General features: G+C 38.5%; 1 protein-coding gene across 2 annotated transcripts in view; it reads left to right on the forward strand.

Annotated features, from left to right (window-relative positions):
* Positions 1–17,569, forward strand: part of LOC127627171 (bifunctional heparan sulfate N-deacetylase/N-sulfotransferase 2-like) — a 104,215-nt gene extending 86,646 nt beyond the window's left edge. For both annotated transcript variants that reach the window (XM_052103437.1, XM_052103438.1), the window contains exons 2-14: positions 1–455; positions 3,702–3,789; positions 3,879–4,033; positions 4,353–4,538; positions 4,958–5,086; positions 5,194–5,376; positions 7,094–7,190; positions 7,655–7,778; positions 8,331–8,505; positions 8,957–9,127; positions 14,014–14,123; positions 14,966–15,068; positions 15,861–17,569. The exon at positions 1–455 is cut by the window's left edge. In XM_052103437.1, the coding sequence (XP_051959397.1) occupies positions 1–455; positions 3,702–3,789; positions 3,879–4,033; positions 4,353–4,538; positions 4,958–5,086; positions 5,194–5,376; positions 7,094–7,190; positions 7,655–7,778; positions 8,331–8,505; positions 8,957–9,127; positions 14,014–14,123; positions 14,966–15,068; positions 15,861–15,986 (2,102 nt within the window). In that variant the 3' untranslated portion in view covers positions 15,987–17,569. The remainder of the gene's footprint in view (positions 456–3,701; positions 3,790–3,878; positions 4,034–4,352; positions 4,539–4,957; positions 5,087–5,193; positions 5,377–7,093; positions 7,191–7,654; positions 7,779–8,330; positions 8,506–8,956; positions 9,128–14,013; positions 14,124–14,965; positions 15,069–15,860) is intronic.
* The last annotated feature ends 1,551 nt before the right edge of the window (positions 17,570–19,120 follow it).

Here is a 19,120-nt window from a genome sequence, read left to right on the forward strand (position 1 = left end):
GCTTCCCTTTATTCTTGCGTTCCAACCTACCACTTTGGGATTACAGAGTCAACCCTGCTGCCCCCCTGCTTTACATCACCAAACCTAATGAACTGGAACCTGGCCTTCTTCCTGCAGACAACTGGACCACCTTCCTGTCCAACCACAGCACCTATGAGCTAGTTCTATTAGCTAGCCCCAGACCAGCAGAACCCAATCAGGTCCCAACACACTCCCACCAACAGAGGGCACTGCTGGCTACGGTTGTCCAGGACCTAGGGCTTCATGATGGGATCCAACGGGTGTTCTTCGGTGGTAATTTGTCTTTTTGGCTGCACAAGCTGTTGTTCGTGGATGCTGTGGGTTATTTAACTGGTAGGCGATTGAGTCTGACATTGGACAGATTTTTGCTGGTGGACGTGGATGATATATTTGTTGGGAAGGAGGGGACACGCATGAAAGTAGCAGATGTGGAGGTAAGAGACAATATTATATATGGGATAAACTTGGTTACTAGCAAAGTGTGGTTCAATTTATACTTATGTCTCCAGGTTGATTACAGTAATTGGTGGTGTGTGCAAACATGCCTATTGCTCATATTTAGGATTAGGGATTTGATCAAATTCTTAAAACAAGTATTGAACTTTGGTGTGTAACTTGCACTGCACTGTATAAATCCTATTGAATTAGATTGAAAGAGAAATCCAAACCATATCTAAAGACATACAAATTTATTCTGGTGGAAGAAAAATTTGGTGAAAAAGAATCTATAGATTTACATTTTCTAGGGACCTTTATAGGGTCGTAATGTCTTAATTAAAGTCAGACGTAAATTTCACACTAGGGGTTTAGTAACAACTAGTTAGTAACCAACTCCATTCTTAATTTGGTTTCACTATTTATTCTTAAAGCTGAAGTATGTTACTTGTTCAGTGTTGAAATACTTTCTTCTGTCCCAGATTAATATGCTGAGACAATTTGTAATTTGTGGATTAATTTTATCGAAAACTGTAAACATTGTCTCTGTGGCACTATAAAAAGTTTCTTTAGAGCGACCCGCTTAGACCCTTCCCAACAACATTACTCAACCAATGGCATGAATTGGAGGTGGGACTATCTGACTGTTTGAAAAGCTGCATAAGAGGGGCATATTTGGAAAGCTGTGCTGAAAACATTGTTTATTGTTGAAATTAATTTCAATGGCGCTGGTGTTGCAGAAATTACATACTTCAGCTTTAGGGCAAGACTTAGCTAGTATAAACTCTCCGTAAATTAATGCATTGACTCATATGACATTTACCTTTATAAATATTAAAAACTTTATATAAAAAAATAGAATATTGATCAGCAGGAAATAAATAATAATACAGCAAAGTGGAACATTTTACATATTAATTTTAATCCTGTACATTTGTCATATTGAAACCTGGCATGCACAAGTGATACAGGTGACACACACAGGAAAGTGTACCGTTTAGAGCTTTTTTTGCTAAAGAGCTGCTTAGTCAGTTATTCAGAATGTTTTCTCATAAATGTAAAGGAGTGTAAATGTCAACATCATAATATGTCTAAAGGATTGAATCTGTTACACAAAACATGACAATTATTGTTGTAATCCATTCGGTCTACCGTCTTATTCCAACGTTTGTAAATATTTAGTTTTATACATGGTTACATTTCTATGGTGCAACTCTGCAATGTTTAGTTGGGCATAATTTGTAACTTATTGCACATTTATGCCACAAATAGGAGACTTTATAATTTACGTTCGACTGTTGCAACTGGCCCCAGACTATCATAGAGACTTGGAAGTGGGTTCCTTTGCCAGTAAGTAAACACCTAGCAACATGCTAAAAACTGCTTAGAACACCCTAGCAACTGCATTATATCACCCTGGCAACCACCCACAGCAGCCTAGCATCATGGTGGCAACCTTTTCATGGGCAAGCACTACTCACATTTTCATAAAATGTAAAAATCCTCTTAACTTTTGATAGGGAGTCAGACCTCAATGAGACCTGACCCAGTTCCTCCATCAAATATCCTGCTACTCTTTTGTTTGACTAATCAGAGCTCCTTGCTCTCCAACTCCCATCACACTCCCAGAGCTGACTGAAATGAAGCTAATGAATTAGCACGCTTAATACGGATCAGGGAGATGCTTTCTCTCTGTTGTTGTTTGTAGAGAGCCGTGATTACTGTGCGAGAGGGAGAACTTGTTTGTTATGCAGCAGAGCATGGAATTCTATCTCTGGCTCTCTCTCTGTCTCTAATCTCCTCAGAGTTAAAGTGCTCTTGCTTAAGGCTAGCATGGGGCTAATTAGACTGGCTCACTTTTTAATTTGAGCCAATATGTTCTCACAGGGGGTTCTATGTGGCCAACCACCCCACAACCAATGACATGCCTGAGGTTTTTACATTTCTCTCTTTCTCTTTCATTTTCTTCTCACTTTCTCCTGCATTTTCTTTTCCGGGTAAGGACTATATTTTTCATATTTCATCTTTTGTTCCATCTTTATTTTCTTACCCTTTACTTTCCTTGCTCTGGGTTTTGCTCTGCAATCTGTCTTTATTTGCCTCACTCTTCTCCACCTCTGTAAACCTGTAATCCTTTATTCCCTTTATAATATCAAAATAATTTATACTATATACTTTTTTATAACTAGGACTGGGTGATATAACAGTATTTACTTCGCTGTAGTAGAAATGTAACAAACGGTAGGATTCTGCTAAACTGTTTATAACGCACTGGATATATTTGTGCTGCCATTAGTGGACAGGACAAATTTTATTCATATATTATGTACACATGAGGGTTATTAAGACACAGGCTAATTTGAAAATACTGTACAGAGTGGGATGTGTCCCAAACAAGTCAAAATAAGTAAAAACTAAATTAAAGGGTGTAACACAAAGCTGAGTTTAATTGTTTACATAGACTGAGCAACGTAACACTAATATAGAATTCAACTGATGTGTGGTCAGCAGTTTCTTTACTAAATATTGGCTATTTTACTATGGTTTCAAACACAGCTAATCCAGTCAGAATTTAGAATGGGAAGTATACATTTAAGGATATAATTTTTCTTCTGTGGAATATTTGTGTTACATAATATGAGACTTATCATTCATTTGATCCAAATAATACCATCTTTTGTTTTGTTTCCATAAAAAAAAGAATAGGAAAATAATCAAAATTAATCATATGCAATATTTTAATTAACTGAAATGTCCAAAAATAGGCATAACCACTTGGTTATACATTTGTGGGCAAAAATATTGGCACCCTTGGTAAATATGAGTAAAGAAGTCTGTGAAAAATTAGATCCTTTTGATCTTTCATTCAAAATATTCACAAAAATATATATCCTCTAATTGATATCAAACAATTGCAAACACATCACAAGTTTTTAAAAAAAAAATATAAAAATGTTTTTTTAAAAAATTGTTTGTCAAATATACACTATCGTTCAAGTTTGGGGTCACTTGCCTGAAAAGTTTCTCATGATCTTAAAAACATTTTGATCTTAGACGTATGCTTAAATGTTTGAAATTACCGCCCACCACTAGTTATAACCTAGAACTTCATATAGGCCTACCCCAAAATAATAATAGTAATATTAACACACAATAGCAGATCATCATCTGTATCAGTGACACACTATTTAAATTGTGTATGTTGCACCAGCTGAAATATGTTTCTTTATTAATTTTCCCACTAGGCACTGCTTCACACACAGAATAAACTTCGTTCTCTGGTTCCCAATTTTACCTTCAACCTGGGATTCTCTGGCAAATTTTTCCATACAGGTATGATAGAGTTGGAGTTGTGTGAGACATACAGATAACAGCTACCTCCACACAAACATTCATTCCCTCTTTTTGGCCTTGCTTTTCAGGTACAGATGAGGAAGACGAGGGTGATGATACTCTTCTCAGACACAGACAGGAGTTCTGGTGGTTTCCACACATGTGGAGTCACATGCAGCCTCATCTCTTCCACAACGTCAGCGTGCTCGCAGAACAAATGAGACTCAACAAGCAGTTTGCACAGGTCAGAATCCGCCCCAATACACACCAAATAATACACTGTATTAATCCTTTTTTGTAGCACAGCATTTTTAATAGGGTTAGGATTGGTTAGGTTAGCATTATGAAACCCCTAATTCTTTATTCTTATTGGTTAATACTCTTCAAGCATGTTTATTTCTATAACTGCAGGGCTATGAAGTAGTTCCAGTTGCAGAACACTTCACAGCCTAAATTCATAGATTGCGCGTTGCGTTATTCTAACCTGCAACCTTTTAGTTGCCTGCCTAGACATTTAACTATTATGCTAAACCACTGACATTTTTTTGTTCCCTCTGTTTCAGGAGCACGGGATCCCCTCAGACATGGGCTATGCTGTTGCCCCCCATCACTCAGGTGTTTACCCTGTGCACAGTCAGCTTTATGAGGCCTGGAAGAGTGTGTGGGGCATCAAGGTGACCAGCACAGAAGAGTATCCTCATCTCAGGCCTGCCCGCTACCGCAGGGGCTTCGTACACAATGCCATACAGGTAGAAACAAGTCAAGTCTCCCATAGAAGTTTAATGCACTGTAGTTTACTTCTGTATTCAATCCCCAGAAATAAGAAGCATTTAATAGATTTGTACTTAATTGATTGTAGCCATGCTCCTATAATTGGATGTGCACTTTGGGCTGTTTATTTGAGTCTTAAGATTATTTTGGGAACTGCAAAGATGAGCAGCTTTATAGGCAATTTGTGGCTGAAAAATTTGCAGATATCAACATATCATTAATAAATTACCACAGACACAGTTTTGCATGAATGTGTTATGTTGGCACTGTGGCCTCATTTCACTGTAAATTGGTTCGCTATCTCTCCTGCAGAGGAAAAAATCTAAACAATAACAACAACAAAAAAACAATAATTTTCCATAGTGGCTTCCAAGTAGCGTGTGGTTTTGTATGTCAGGTTCTCCCTCGGCAGACGTGTGGGCTTTTCACACACACAATCTTCTATAAAGATTATCCTGGAGGCCCTCAGGAGCTGGACAAAAGCATTCGTGGAGGAGAGCTCTTTCTTACAGTGCTGCTCAATCCGGTTAGAATCACTCACACAGACACAGTCACATTGACAAAAACTAAATTTAGCCAACACCTAAAATAATTTATATAATAATGTTTTCACCCTCCCTTTCCCATGGGCAGGTCAGTATATTCATGACTCACCTGTCGAATTATGGCAATGACCGACTGGGCTTGTACACCTTTGAGTCACTGGTGAGGTTTGTGCAGTGCTGGACTCACTTGCGCCTGCAGACTCTGCCGCCCGTCCGCCTCGCTCACAAATACTTCCAGATTTTCCCTGACGAGAGAGACCCCTTGTGGCAGGTTTGTGCAATTATAGATTTCTAGAGACAGAATCTAACAGAAATTATAAGGGGGAGGATTTGGTGCACTTATATATAAATTAACAGGAAAAATGGCAACGCTCAATAAGGCAGCTGCAGGAAAGGAAGTCTTTGATTTAAAAGAGCTTTTTTATACATGTTAGATATTGCCTTTTGTTTTACTTAAGAACTTACATGCACATTACCTGGACCTCCTGAAAAAATAAATATGTATATATAATATATATATATACACACACACACACACACACACACACACACACAAGTATATCTACACACACTGAACACTTTATCAGGAACACTATGGTCCTAGTAAAGTGCCTGGCGTGGTCTTCTGCTATTGTAGCCCATTCACCTCAAGGTTCGAAATGAACATTCTGCGGTGCTATTCTACTCACAACAATTGTACAAAGGGGTTATCTGAGTTATCGTAGCCTTTCTGTCAGCTCGAACCGGTCTGGCCATTCTCCATTGACATCTCTCATCAGCAAGGCATTTTTGTACACAGAACTTCAACTCACTGGATGTTTTTTGTTTTTGGCACCATTCTGAGTAAACTATAGAGACTTTTGTGTGTGTGTAAATCCCAGGAGATCATCAGTTACAGAATTACTCAAACCAGCCCATCTGGCACCAACAATTACGCCACGCTCCAAATCACTGAGATCACATTTGTTCACCGTTCTGATGGTTGATGTGAACATAGTGTATATATATATTTGTATGAACATAAAATGATTCAAAAACTAAGACATAAACTGAACGAGTTTCACAGACTTGTGACAGAAATAGAATAATGTGTCCTTGAACAAAGGGGGGGTCAAAATCAAAAGTAACAGTGAGTATCTGGTGTTGTCACCAGCTGCATTAAGTACTGCAGTGCATCTCTTCCTCATGGACTGATTTGCCCCACTCTTCCACCAAGGCACTTGCAAGTTCCCGGACATTTCTGGGGGGAATGGCCCTAGCCCTCACCCTCTGATCCAACAGGTCCCAGACGTGCTCAATGGGATTGAGATCCGGTAACACTGACTAGAGGGATTGTGCGTTCCTTATGTATCTCATCCTGTACCTGTCCCGCAGGTGTAATATTCAGATGTACCGATCCTGTGCAGGTATTGTTACACATGGTCTGCCACTGCGAGGACGATCAGCTGTCCTTCTTGTCTCCCTGTAGCGCTGGCTTAGGCGTCTCACAGTAAGAACATTGCAATTTATTGCCCTGGCCACATCTGCAGTCCTCATGCCTCCATGCAGCATGCCTAAGGCATGTTCACACAGATGAGCAGAGACCCTGGGCATCTTTCTTTTGGTGTTTTTCAGAGTCAGTAGAAAGGTTTTTTAGTGTCATAAGTTTTTATAACTGCAACCTTAATTGCGTACCGTCTGTAAGCTGTTAGTGTCTTAAAGACCGTTCCACAGGTGCATGTTCATTAATTGTTTATGTTTCATTGAACAAGCATGGAAAACATTGTTTAAGCCTTTTACAATAAAGATCTGTAAAGCTATTTGGATTTTTACAAAATTATCTTTAAAATACAGTGTCTTGAACAATGGAAGTTTCTTTTTTTGTTTATAAACTCACTGAGCACTTTATTAGGAACACCTGTACACCTACTTAAAACAGATTTTTATTAATAATCTTGTTTTAAATTATGTTCACATTATAATAACCAATATCCCCCTTTGTTAAACAGAATCCATGTCATGACAAGAGACACAAAGACATTTGGTCCAAAGAAAAGACCTGTGACAGACTACCCAAGTTTCTAGTGATTGGCCCTCAGAAGACAGGTAACCACAAAACTGGACTTCATATTTTAAACTTCACATATATTGCATATACATGCATTTTGCAATCAATAATACAAAGTGATTTTTAGTGCATTCAGGGTATCCTTTGATTTATTTTGTCAATATAAATGTTTCCTGGGAATCGAACCCATGACCTTGGCATTGCTTGCACCATGATCGACCAGTTTAGCTACAAAAACCCTATATAGTCAGATATATGGTCGGATTTCATTTTGTAGGCATGTTTGAGGTTGTTTTTAGTAATACAAGCATGAAAACATGTTGTTTGTCAGTCATTTAAACCATTAAAACATGTCTGAAATACTAAGGAATTACCCAGGCTTTATGATGTAGAACACTTAATTTGGGTCATGGAACATGTACATTTCCAATAAATATGATGAATATTTGATTGTAAAAGATTGACTTAGGGCTTTGTCCTGGTTATTCTGGTCCATCCACAGGTACTACTGCACTGCACTCATTTCTTTCCCTCCACCCTGCCATTACCAGCAGCTTCCCCAGCACTGCCACCTTTGAGGAGGTGCAGTTCTTCAGCGGACCAAACTACCAGCGTGGCATTGACTGGTAACCATGGAATCCCATGCATGCTTTATTTTCTTTGTTTCCAAATCAGCTACCCATTTTACGATGCCTCTGTACAACACACTGCACTCACAGAAACAATATTAAAGAGTGCTTTATGTTTCAGAAATTGTAGTTCATTTGTGTTGCTTCCTCATCTTACATAGGTTTAGGGGTAAATGGTGAGGGGAAAACCCTAACCATAAGTAATAGACTTGTTGAATAATTCCCTACATTTTGCAGTTTTTTGAGGAAAGGTGTGCTATAACTTTCTAAGCAATAAGGTTTACAATTTTCTCCTGGCAGACAAAAAACAACAGACATAAAATATAATAGTCTTACATTGAAGGAGGGCCCCCAAGCCATAAATAGCGATGAAAGAAGATTTAGGGGTGAGCACTCAAAACCCCTGAAAAACACTCAGCAACGCCCTGGCAACCATTCAAAACACCATAGTATCATTTTTCTTCAGATGTTAAAAAAATCTTGTTCGTTTTAAATGGAACTGTATTTTTGAAAGGGATATTTGTGTAACTCTGCCTGTCTGCCTTACAGGTATATGGATTTTTTCCCTGTACCCTCTAATGCGAGCACAGACTTCTTGTTTGAGAAGAGTGCAAACTACTTTGACACTGAGACTGTCCCAAAGAGAGCAGCTGCTCTGTTACCCAGAGCCAAAATTATCACCATACTCATCAGCCCCGCTGACCGGGCGTATTCCTGGTACCAGGTGTGTGCAGAAATGGACCGTATTTACATATGATTACAAATGGTCACAGCAAAATACAGGTGTTAATGAGTCCAAAACTTTTTGTGATCAGATCACCAAAACCACATTTTGAGGTGTAAAACGTTAGAAGTGACCTGATGTGCCCGCACAAAAGTGAAGGATCGCATACTCACCTGTCAATCAGTGATTGCTTTAAAACAATGTTTTAAATGTTGCCTTTATGGCTTCAAAAGAAAACATATGGCTTTTAAAGAAAATAACAGGCTGATTGTACATTTTGAAAAAGCCCATATATATGGGTATATTTAGTACTGTGGACTTCAAGAACCTGGTATAAATAGTGAAGTATCTCAACTGACCACTTGTGACCAGATCATCTGAAACGGATCTAAATACAAACAGGCATCAGCGGGAACAAAATAAGATTAATTTCCCTGCTGTCTCTCTCTAGCATCAGAGGGCTCATCAGGACCCTGTGGCACTCAACTACACCTTTCATGAGGTGATCTCGGCAGGTCCCTCCTCTCCTACTGCTCTGCTGTCTCTGCATCATCGCTGTCTGCAGCCTGGAGCTTACAGCATCCATGTGGAGCGCTGGTTACACCACTACCAGTCCAGTCAGGTGCATACTGCATACACAAACACACTGGAAGTTCACCCAAAAATGAATGTTCTGTCATCATTTACTCACCCTCATGTCGTCATGACTTTCTTCTGTAGAACACAAAACAAGATGGGGAGAATGACAGTCTCATTCACTTTCATTGCATCTTTATTCCATACAATGAAAGTAAATGGTGATTGTGCGAACAAATCATTCAGTCCAATTTACTAACTTTTGGTTGGCATTTTTTGTGTTGACTTGAGCTGATTTAGTCTGATTTGGTGAACCATTTTAACCCTGTGTTTGTAGCATGCTTAGCATTTATTATTCTTAAACGTTCGTAGTTTTATCTAGGGATGCACCGATACCACTTTTTCTCTTCCGATCCAATTCCATTATCGGAAATCTCAGTATCAGCCGATATGGAACCTGATCCCATAACAGTGTTGTATTTTTGCATAATCAGTTTAGAGTATCTTTACATTATTGTGTGGAACTAATTGGGAGTACTATTTAATATGTAAAGAAACACAAACCTCTAACTACACATTATTTCAATATAAATATATAGTTTATTAAGAAAAACTTCACTGTTAACTAGTATACTGGATAATGTAGTAGAAAGCTAAATTATATAAAGGATTCAGATCTCCTTTTTTGTTCAATTTAGTTGTAAGATATCAGCTCAATTTTCATTCACAGTTATTTTTTTGAACCCATTAAACTTTCATTTGTAAACAAATGATAATAATAATAATATATTATAATGGTAATATATCTCAATCATGCTTATTTATTAATTATTTTAACATTCTGAACTCTCCAGGATGTACTGTATGTGTCTGTTTGTAGGCAAGTTCACAGTAGTTAACTACACTTCTTATTTAAATTCTGGTAAAAAAAAAAGCACCTCCAGTGCCGTTCTAAATGCATATAAGTAAATACAATAAACTATAGAGCATTTACGTCTGAGATGCTGTTCTTGAGTAGCGCTCAAATATTGCGCACCGCTGTGAAGGCTAAAAATAGCCGTGTGTGTGTGTGTGTAAACAGAGCAGCGCCATTCACTAATGTGCTGGAGCATTGCGTACATTTTATATATTTATATCAAAATATTTTTCCGCATTTCTACTGTTTTTACTGCATGTATTTTACCGCGCGCACCTATTTCTCTCTTTTTTTTTCTGCTTGTCAACTCGCATCTCGACTGCGTGTATTTTTTTCTCCTCTGTGTTTTACACGGATTATTGCATCAATCTCAATCATCTGCTGATCAGGAACCACATCGAGAACCACATCGCAGCTCAAGAACAACCATAACAACAACAACAAACAATCGCAGTAAGTCATGGCATTCACTCATGTTATTTCTTCCTGCATTGCATGCCACATGTTTACTATAGCTGTTTCCGTCAGCAGTGAGAGATTCACATGTGATAAATGTAAAGAATTAGTCAGGCTGACGGAGAAAGTTAATGAGTTAGAGACACGCTTCCAAACACTAGCAGAGGTCAGTGAGACACAATGTCCGGCTTCACCAGTTGGAGATCACTAAACTTGTGTGAACTTGCAAAAACGATGTAAGACGGTGTAATATGCTCTGGCTCTCTCCCTGCTCGTCATGGTGACGAGGTTTATAGGAGATTAGTGTCACTGACGTGTAACGGTTGGATGTCTGAGTGGTGTCCAGAGCAGGGCCGTAGCTATTGAGGTGAAATGTTGTAACGATTCTAGGGGCCCACAACAAATTGTAAACTGTATTTTTTAATATGAAAGGGGCCCAGATCAGTATACAGTCATGGGGCCCAGAATTCCTTGCTACAACCCTGGTCCAGAGAATAGCATAGGGTTTATAGAGTTTTTGGGATAAACCTGACCTGCTAAAGAGAGACGGACTTGATCCTACCCGGGAAGGTGCCACTCTCCTCTCTAGTAATTTGGCTAATAGTCTTAAAGGGTTAGCTCACCCAAAATTTTAAATGATCCCATAATTTACACTTAAACCATCCTAGTTGTATATGACTTTCTTCTTTCAGCCAAACACACTCAGAGTTACATTAAAAAATATCCTGGCTCTTCCAAGCTTTATAATTGGAATGAATGGTACGTTCGATTTTGAAGCCCAAAAAAGCACATCCATCCATCAAAAAAGTAATCCATACGGCTCCAGTGGGTTAATAAAGGCCTTCTGAAGCGAAGCGACGTGTTTTTGTGAGATAAATATCCATATTTATAACTTTATAAACTAAAATCACTGGCTTCCGGTTATGGCCGTTCATGCGTTCACGAGTGAGTTCAGTTCATGAAGTAACGTAAGCTCCAGTGAGAAGTGACGAATTTGGAAGTGCAGAGGATAGAGGAAGCCAGCGAACACGTGGACGGCCATTACCGGAAGCCAGTGATTATAGTTTATCAAGTTATATATATGGATATTTTTGTTACAAAAACAAATCGCTTTGCTTCAGAAGGCCTGCTATCGTTCAGGTAGAACTATTCTTTCAATCACAAAAGATAGCTTCACTTATAATCTTCCAGAATTGTCTCTCATATTCAGTAAGCTAAATATAAATACAGTCTTCTCTAGCACTCTTGATAGTGTCGCCCCCCTCGATTAAAGAAAATGAAAGAAAAAAGCCCTGCTCCAGGTACAATTATCAAACTCATGCTCTAAAGAGAGCAGCTCAGAAAATGAAGCGGAAGTGGGCATTTGTGGACTTGTATTAGCATGGTTCAGATCCTATTTATCAGACCACCGCCACTTTGTATGTGCAAACAAGGAATTGTCAAATCAAACAAAAGTATGGAGTGCCACAGGGATCAGTTTTAGGGCCTCTGCTTTTCTCCTTATACGTGTTTCCCCTGGGAGATATTATCAGGAATCGTGGAATAAGTTTCCACTGTTATGCCGACAATACCCAACTTTATATTACTTCTAAACCAGATGGAATTTCAAAATTCTCCAAATTAGCAGAGTGTATAAATAAAATCAAAGATTGGATTGCCAGAAATGTTCTTCTACTCAATTCCGGCAAAACTGAGGTACTAATTATTGGCCCAAAAACCTAAAATAAATAAATAAGCTACTAAAATATAATTTGACTCTCGAAGGATGTACTGTTATGTAGTCTTCTACAGCGAAGAATTAGGTGTAAGATTTGATACCAATCTGTCCTTTGAAAATCAAATTTCCAATGTTTATAGAAAAGATCTCCTCAGAAATATTGTTAAGTTATGACACATGCTCTCTGTTGCTGATACTGAAAAACGAATTAATGCATTCATGATCTCAAGACTAAATTATAGTAATGGATTACTAGGAGGATGTACTGCAAGTTCAATAAATAAACTTCAATTGGTTCAAAATGCAGCTGCCAGAGTGCTAACTATAACCAAGAAATATGATCATATAAACCCAATTTTATCGTATTTACATTGGCTAACTTTTACATTTCATATTAATTTTAAAATTCTATTAACTACACACAAAGCTTTGAATGGTCTAGCTCCACAGTACTTAAGTGACCTTCTACCATGCTATATCCCATCACGTTCTTTACGATCACAAAACTGTTAATAGTTCCTAGAATATCAAAATCCTTTTCCTATTTGGCTCCAAAACTACAGAATAGTCTGCCTGACACTGTTCGGGACACAGACACTGTTTAAGTCTAGACTTAAGACTCATCTATTTAGCCAGGAATACACCTAATTTATCCATCAACTTGAGAAAATGTACCTAACTAAAGCAACATTTAGGCTGCTTTATTTTGGTCTACCAGAACCTGAAACATTTCTCATAATCTATAACTCTTGCAATATATTGAATGGGATCTACGCTAATACTATTTTATTTGTTTCCCTGTCTCAACCTTGGGATTCATATTCCTGAGGTTACCAGAGCCAGCCAAATCCTGCTCCATTCCTGCTTGGTGTCGGACTCCACTGCTACGTGTCGCTGAGTGATAAAGACAAACTACAGCTGGTGCTAGCCAGACATCACTTTAGTCTTTTACGATGGAACTTCAGAGGATGAACTGCTGCCAACTCCAACTGTAAGACATTGGATACTTAATATGCCACTGCATGAACCTTGGATTTAGGATGGACCTCACCAAACCTTACTGAAATGACCTGACAGTTGAACTGCGATGTGCCTCAATCTCTGCCTGCATCACCTTTGTTTATTGATGGACTACACTTTTGAAATGGAATACATAGACTATCAATGAATTGCCAACAAAAGCCTTCTTCAGCCAACTAACAAAGGACAATGCATCTATGTGAACTTCTACAGATAATCCAGGATGGACTTCAAAGATTAGTCATTAATCATACATTTCAAACAAACAGGGCCAGTTTAAACACTGGCCCTTAACACTTACGTAGTCTACACATTTTAAACCATGACTTGCACTGCACACAAATAACTAATATTGGCATTAAATTTGTGCTATTTAGGCAGAGGGGAACTGGCCCCCAGAGTGAGTCTGGTTTCTCCCAAGGTTATTTTTCTCCATTAACCAACATATTATAGAGTTTTGTGTTCCTTGCCACAGTTGCCTTAGGCTTGCTCACTGGGGTTCTAAATACATTATTATGTAACTATTTAATTATTTATTTTTATGCACAGTTTACAATTACACAATGATGACTAAGACTTTATAGATATTACTGTTTCATTTTCTATTAAAGCATGATTTTCTGTAACGCTGATTTGAAACGATACGTGTTGTGAAAAGCGCTATACAAATAAAAATGACTTGACTTGAGTCTTCAAATCTCTATAAGTGAACCTGCTCTTGTCCCAGAATCAGCCCATATGTTCTTTGAGTGGGTGTGTTAAGTCATTCTGGAGCTGTAAAATTGTGTGTGTGTGTAATGTGTGTGTTCTCTCCTGTGAGCAGCTGCTGATGGTGGATGGTGTGCAGCTGCGCTCCAGTCCTGCTCAGGTGATGGATGGCATTCAGAAGTTCCTGGGAGTCACACCGTACTACAACTACACTCAAGCTCTCACGTACAAACTCTCATTATTACTCTCACTGTATTACTTTAGTATGAAACAGGCAGTTTCAGTCCTAGGTGTTGATTGGCCAATACAGAGCTCCAGCTGTGCTAAAATACACTATAGGAATAGCTGTGACATGAAGCTCCTGTTCATCTAGCTACTAAGTATATTACTGCACAGCACTCAGAGGCCAACTATGACAGTTAATTGACATTTCAGGGACTATATCGTCTAGGCATTTAAGCCAAGCGTACACTAAACCACTTTCATCCTTGACTGAGACCATGTGTACACTGGTATTAAGATGTGTTTTGGATGATTTGATCACAAATGTACAAGCGAGACACATCACTGGCAGAAGCGTTTCTTCAACACATTGCGCTGTCCGTTTGAACTTGTGTACCAGGGTTCTTGCATTACTGTGGCAGGAGAAACCTCAACACTCAATGGGTCAATAGACTTACTCTCAAAAGTTTGTGCCTAATGTGTCATTATTCAGGCAAGTTGCCATATATATTGACTTTAATTTGTTCAGCAATATTCTCTTCAATCTGTTGTGCCGTAAATTGACTGTAACAGTGGCCCATTAACACTAATATTGACCACAGTGCCCTTTGTGGCAACGTTGAGAATGCAACGCATATTTGCTGTGTTACGACTTGTGGCCTGACATTTTGGAACGCAACAATGCTCGAAATCAAGCTTGCGTTGCTAGAAGCTTGTGCTTGCACACACTTGCGTTGGGTACTGTATGTTTCGGACTAACAGATTACTTTTTTATTTTTTTACAATTATATGATTCTTTTAAGGTGTCTCATAACCAGTACATGCTCTGTTGTGTGTGTGTGTAGGTTTGATGAGAGTAAAGGTTTCTGGTGTCAGAGACTGGAGGCGGGTCGCACTCACTGTCTGGGAAAAAGCAAAGGAAGGAAATATCCAGACATGAGCCAGGAGGTAAAGCTCACTTCTCAACATTAGAGCTCTGGATATAGAATGAGATTGACATGAACTGAACAAAAATAAACATCTAGCTAATTTAAATCATTGGCAGGGAATTTAAGTTCCATTTTCCTGTCTGATTGGCCAAAGGCATTTAGAGAAAGCGGATCATTTGACCGATAGAAATACATGTGATGCTTGTCTGAAATTCTCCTCTGTCTATGGATGTTTACATCTGAGAGAGTTGCAGAAAAGTGTACATTTTCTCAACTTTTGGTCACATGAGTAGGTGTCACTTTCCGAAATCCATGCATTTGAAACCAATGGATTCACAGCATTCTCTGATGTAATGTAAACTCTTGTGTGTAATGCTTATATAAGTTTACTTCATTTATCCGATCATGATGTCAATTTTTTAATTCCCAGAGTACCCATGGACTGTCTGCGCACAGCCCAGTATTACTGTGCGCATGTGGCTGGAGTTAACTGTATAATTAAAGAGTATCACAAAGCAGTCATTCACATGAGATAAATGCATGTCTTATGGTCAAAACGGTACACTTTGAAAGACTAGAGTACAAGAACAGCACATGAAAAAAAACTGTTGATTTAAGAACCATTACTGGAGCAGATAGTCATCAAAAATGTTACTTTTTAAAAAATGAAAAACTTTCCCATCCCTATTCCTATCCAATCAGTGTGGTTTTTTTTTTTTTTAATCTTTTTTTATCGGTTTATTGTTCCACATACATGTCTTTGTGTGTAACTTACCTTGTGTTCCTGTTTTTTATCCCACTCTCACTCAAGTCGAGGGCGTTTCTGTCAGAATATTACCGTGAGCAGAACGTGGATTTACTCAGGCTGTTTAAACGTCTGGGGCAGCCTCTGCCCATCTGGCTCAGAGATGAACTGCACAATGCTAGCTGGAGCTGATGAGAACCTACACAAAGAGGAACCATGCTAGAACCCTGCTCCACACAGGAAAACTCAGGAGGCCCGTGTGTGTCGGGAGCTGTAAGAGGGCATCTAATCCTCTCGCCTTCCATTATCCGCACGGGCTCCGAGAGAGCAGATGGGCGGATCACGCTGTCAGTCCACACAAAATCAAGTTTCCAGAGTCAACCATGTTATGTGAGCTTGTAGTGGACTTTAATGGAATCAAGGATATATGGAAATGAGAGCTTCCTGAAAGGACAGCGCTCAAAAGACTTCCAGAGTGGTTTAAAACCAGCTGTGAACTGCCCTTTTTGAAATGCAAATGTGGTCTCTAGGAAAAGCGGGAATTGCACAGAACCTGCAGGAGATGAACATTGTTCATATTTATATGAAAAGATGGACCCAAGTGTTTTAATTCTGCCAAGCAGAGAAGTATTTAAATATGTGTCTCATAAATTTCAGCCATCTTGCTGTCTTTTATTTGTAAAAACAACTCTATTTATGTGATTTTTGTAAAAAAGTTTAACAAATAATATCTGTTGAGTCCTGGGAAATTGATTATATCCTTGCCAGACCAAACTTCACCTCTGCAGAAACAAATGTTTTGGCCAATATGAAAAATACTGTATGCTGCAGACTTTTATTGCCAATGAGTGAATGTGCATTGTGTGTTTGTGTAGCAGTTGGGTATAAAGTCTGTGAATTCACAGTAATGTGATCTGAAGTAACGTCTGGTCTTTTTAACTAAACACACCTCGGCAAATAAAGGAACAGAACTTTCGATACAGCACTAGGGGACAGAGTACCGTATCTCTTTTCCTGCAGCCTAGTTTATCAGATGGAAGGAAGAGTTGGAGCTGGAGAGAGAGTTTGATTAATCACCAAATATAGAAACAAGAGACTCGCCCTCCATTTCAGAGCTCTAGGGCCCAGCCGGTCAACTGCAGGAAGTGAAACCCTTAAATAAGACTTGCTCAGGTCCTCTGGGAGACACCACAGACAGTACACAGTGTGCTGGAGTGTACAGGAAAAGAAAAAATTGTGAACTCCAATCAGCATCTGATTGCAGACACACAGTTGATGCAGCAAATGATTCTTGTATTATTAACTTCGCTGCCCTTCAAAGGCAAGACGCAGTAATTACAACAATGCAAACTGAAAAAAATTGGCTTTAATTTGCATGGTTTGTCACAGGACAAATCATTAAGGTCATTTACAGATTATTAAGTGTTAAGAGACTCAATTCTAGTCATAACTCAATTTTGACCAATACGTATAGTTACTGCTCTTTACCTTTGCACAGCAGAATAGTGGCTGAGTAAAACTTCCTTCAAATGCCAAAGCAGTTCTTTACAGTTGAACACCAATAAAAGTGACATGCTCTTCAACATTGTATTATCTTTACTGTGAAGGATAAGTGTCCATTTATAATAAGTTTTTTATTATGCCTGTTTAAAGCAGAGAAAGCCCAGGTTATGTCAGTTTGAGGTCTGATTTAAAGTACATTAAAGATGGACATGTATGGTACATTTCGTGGCTGTTGGTCCATTATTATATGTAGCCAGGTCATTAAAGTCAAAGCCACATTTGCAACCCATTTTGGATACTACTACAGTATAGTCAAAAATCCATATTCTTGGCACCTACCAGATTGAAGAATTTAACAGTAGATATTAAAATAATTATAAAAAAATATATAACGACTAATCAGAAAAGTGTAAATATTGATTATATACATTGAATATTGAAGATTTTTTAGAAGAATGTTTAGGTTCTCTGTAGGTCCTCACAATGCAAGTGAATGGACACCAAAATGTGATGCTCTAAAAGCAGCATAAAAGTAATCCATACGTCTCCAATGGTTAAATGCATGTCTTCAGAAGCTATATGAAAGGTGTGGGTAAGAAGCAGATACATTTTAAGTCTATATTTACTATAAATCTCCACTTTCATTCAAACAAGCATGCAAGGCGTGCTGCTAAGATGTGAAGCAATTCCTGCTTGTGCTCTTTGGCTGTGGGATATTCTGTTCAAATACTCAACCAGTAGTCTAAGGCACTCAGGGCATGGTATAAATTTAAATAGCCTTTATTATATCACGGTTGTCAAGTTAAAAGAATTTCCACAAACCGAAGCATTGCAGCTTACAAAGCCTTCATCAGGGTGTGAAAAATTACCTTGTTGAATTTTATAAGGTGAGGCTAATTAATGTCACATGATGTGCACAAAATTAAAGGTGAAGGCAATACAAGGTATATGCATACACACACACACACATATATTATAAGAGTACGGATAATAATGGATAGAAATGGATAGAAATTACGGATAATGGATAGAAATTGAAGAATATATAGAACTATATACATACACACACAGGTGCATGTCAAAAAATTAGAATATCGTGGAAGTGATGATTTGGGGTGCCATGTCATCTGCTGGTGTTGGTCCACTTTCTCAAGTTGAAAGTCAATGCAGCAGTCTAACAGGAGATTTTAAGAGCACTTCATGCTTCTATCTGCTGACAAGCTTTATGGAGATGCTGATTTCCTTTTCCAGCAGGACATGGTATCTGCCCATAGTGCCAAAACTACTAGTAAGTGGTTTGTTGACCATGGTATTACTGTGCTTGATTGGCCAGCCAGCCAGCTTACCTGACCTGAACCCCACAGAGAATCTATGGGGTACTGTCAAGAGGAAAATGAGAGACACCAGACCCAACAATACAGACAAGCTGAAGGCTGCTATCAAAGCACCCTGGGCTTCCATACACCTCAGCAGTGCCACAGACTGATTGCCTCCATGCCACGCTACATTGATGCAGTAATTTGTGCAAAAGGAGCCCTGACCAAGTATTGAGTGCATAAATTAACATACTTTTCAGAAGGTCGACAGATACTGGATTTTTGATTTCCATGAGTTGCAAGCCATAATCAAGATTAAAAAAAAAAAAATTATTTGAATAAATATTTCACTTAATGTGTAATGAGTCTAGAATATATGAAAGTTCCACTTTTTGAATTAAATTACGGAAACTTTTACATGATATTCAAATTTGTTGAGATACACCTGTGTATATGTATGTATGTATGTATGTATGTATGTATGTATGTATGCATGCATACATGCAT

This window comes from Xyrauchen texanus, chromosome 33 (genome assembly GCF_025860055.1).
Source record: "Xyrauchen texanus isolate HMW12.3.18 chromosome 33, RBS_HiC_50CHRs, whole genome shotgun sequence".
NCBI lineage: Eukaryota > Metazoa > Chordata > Actinopteri > Cypriniformes > Catostomidae > Xyrauchen > Xyrauchen texanus.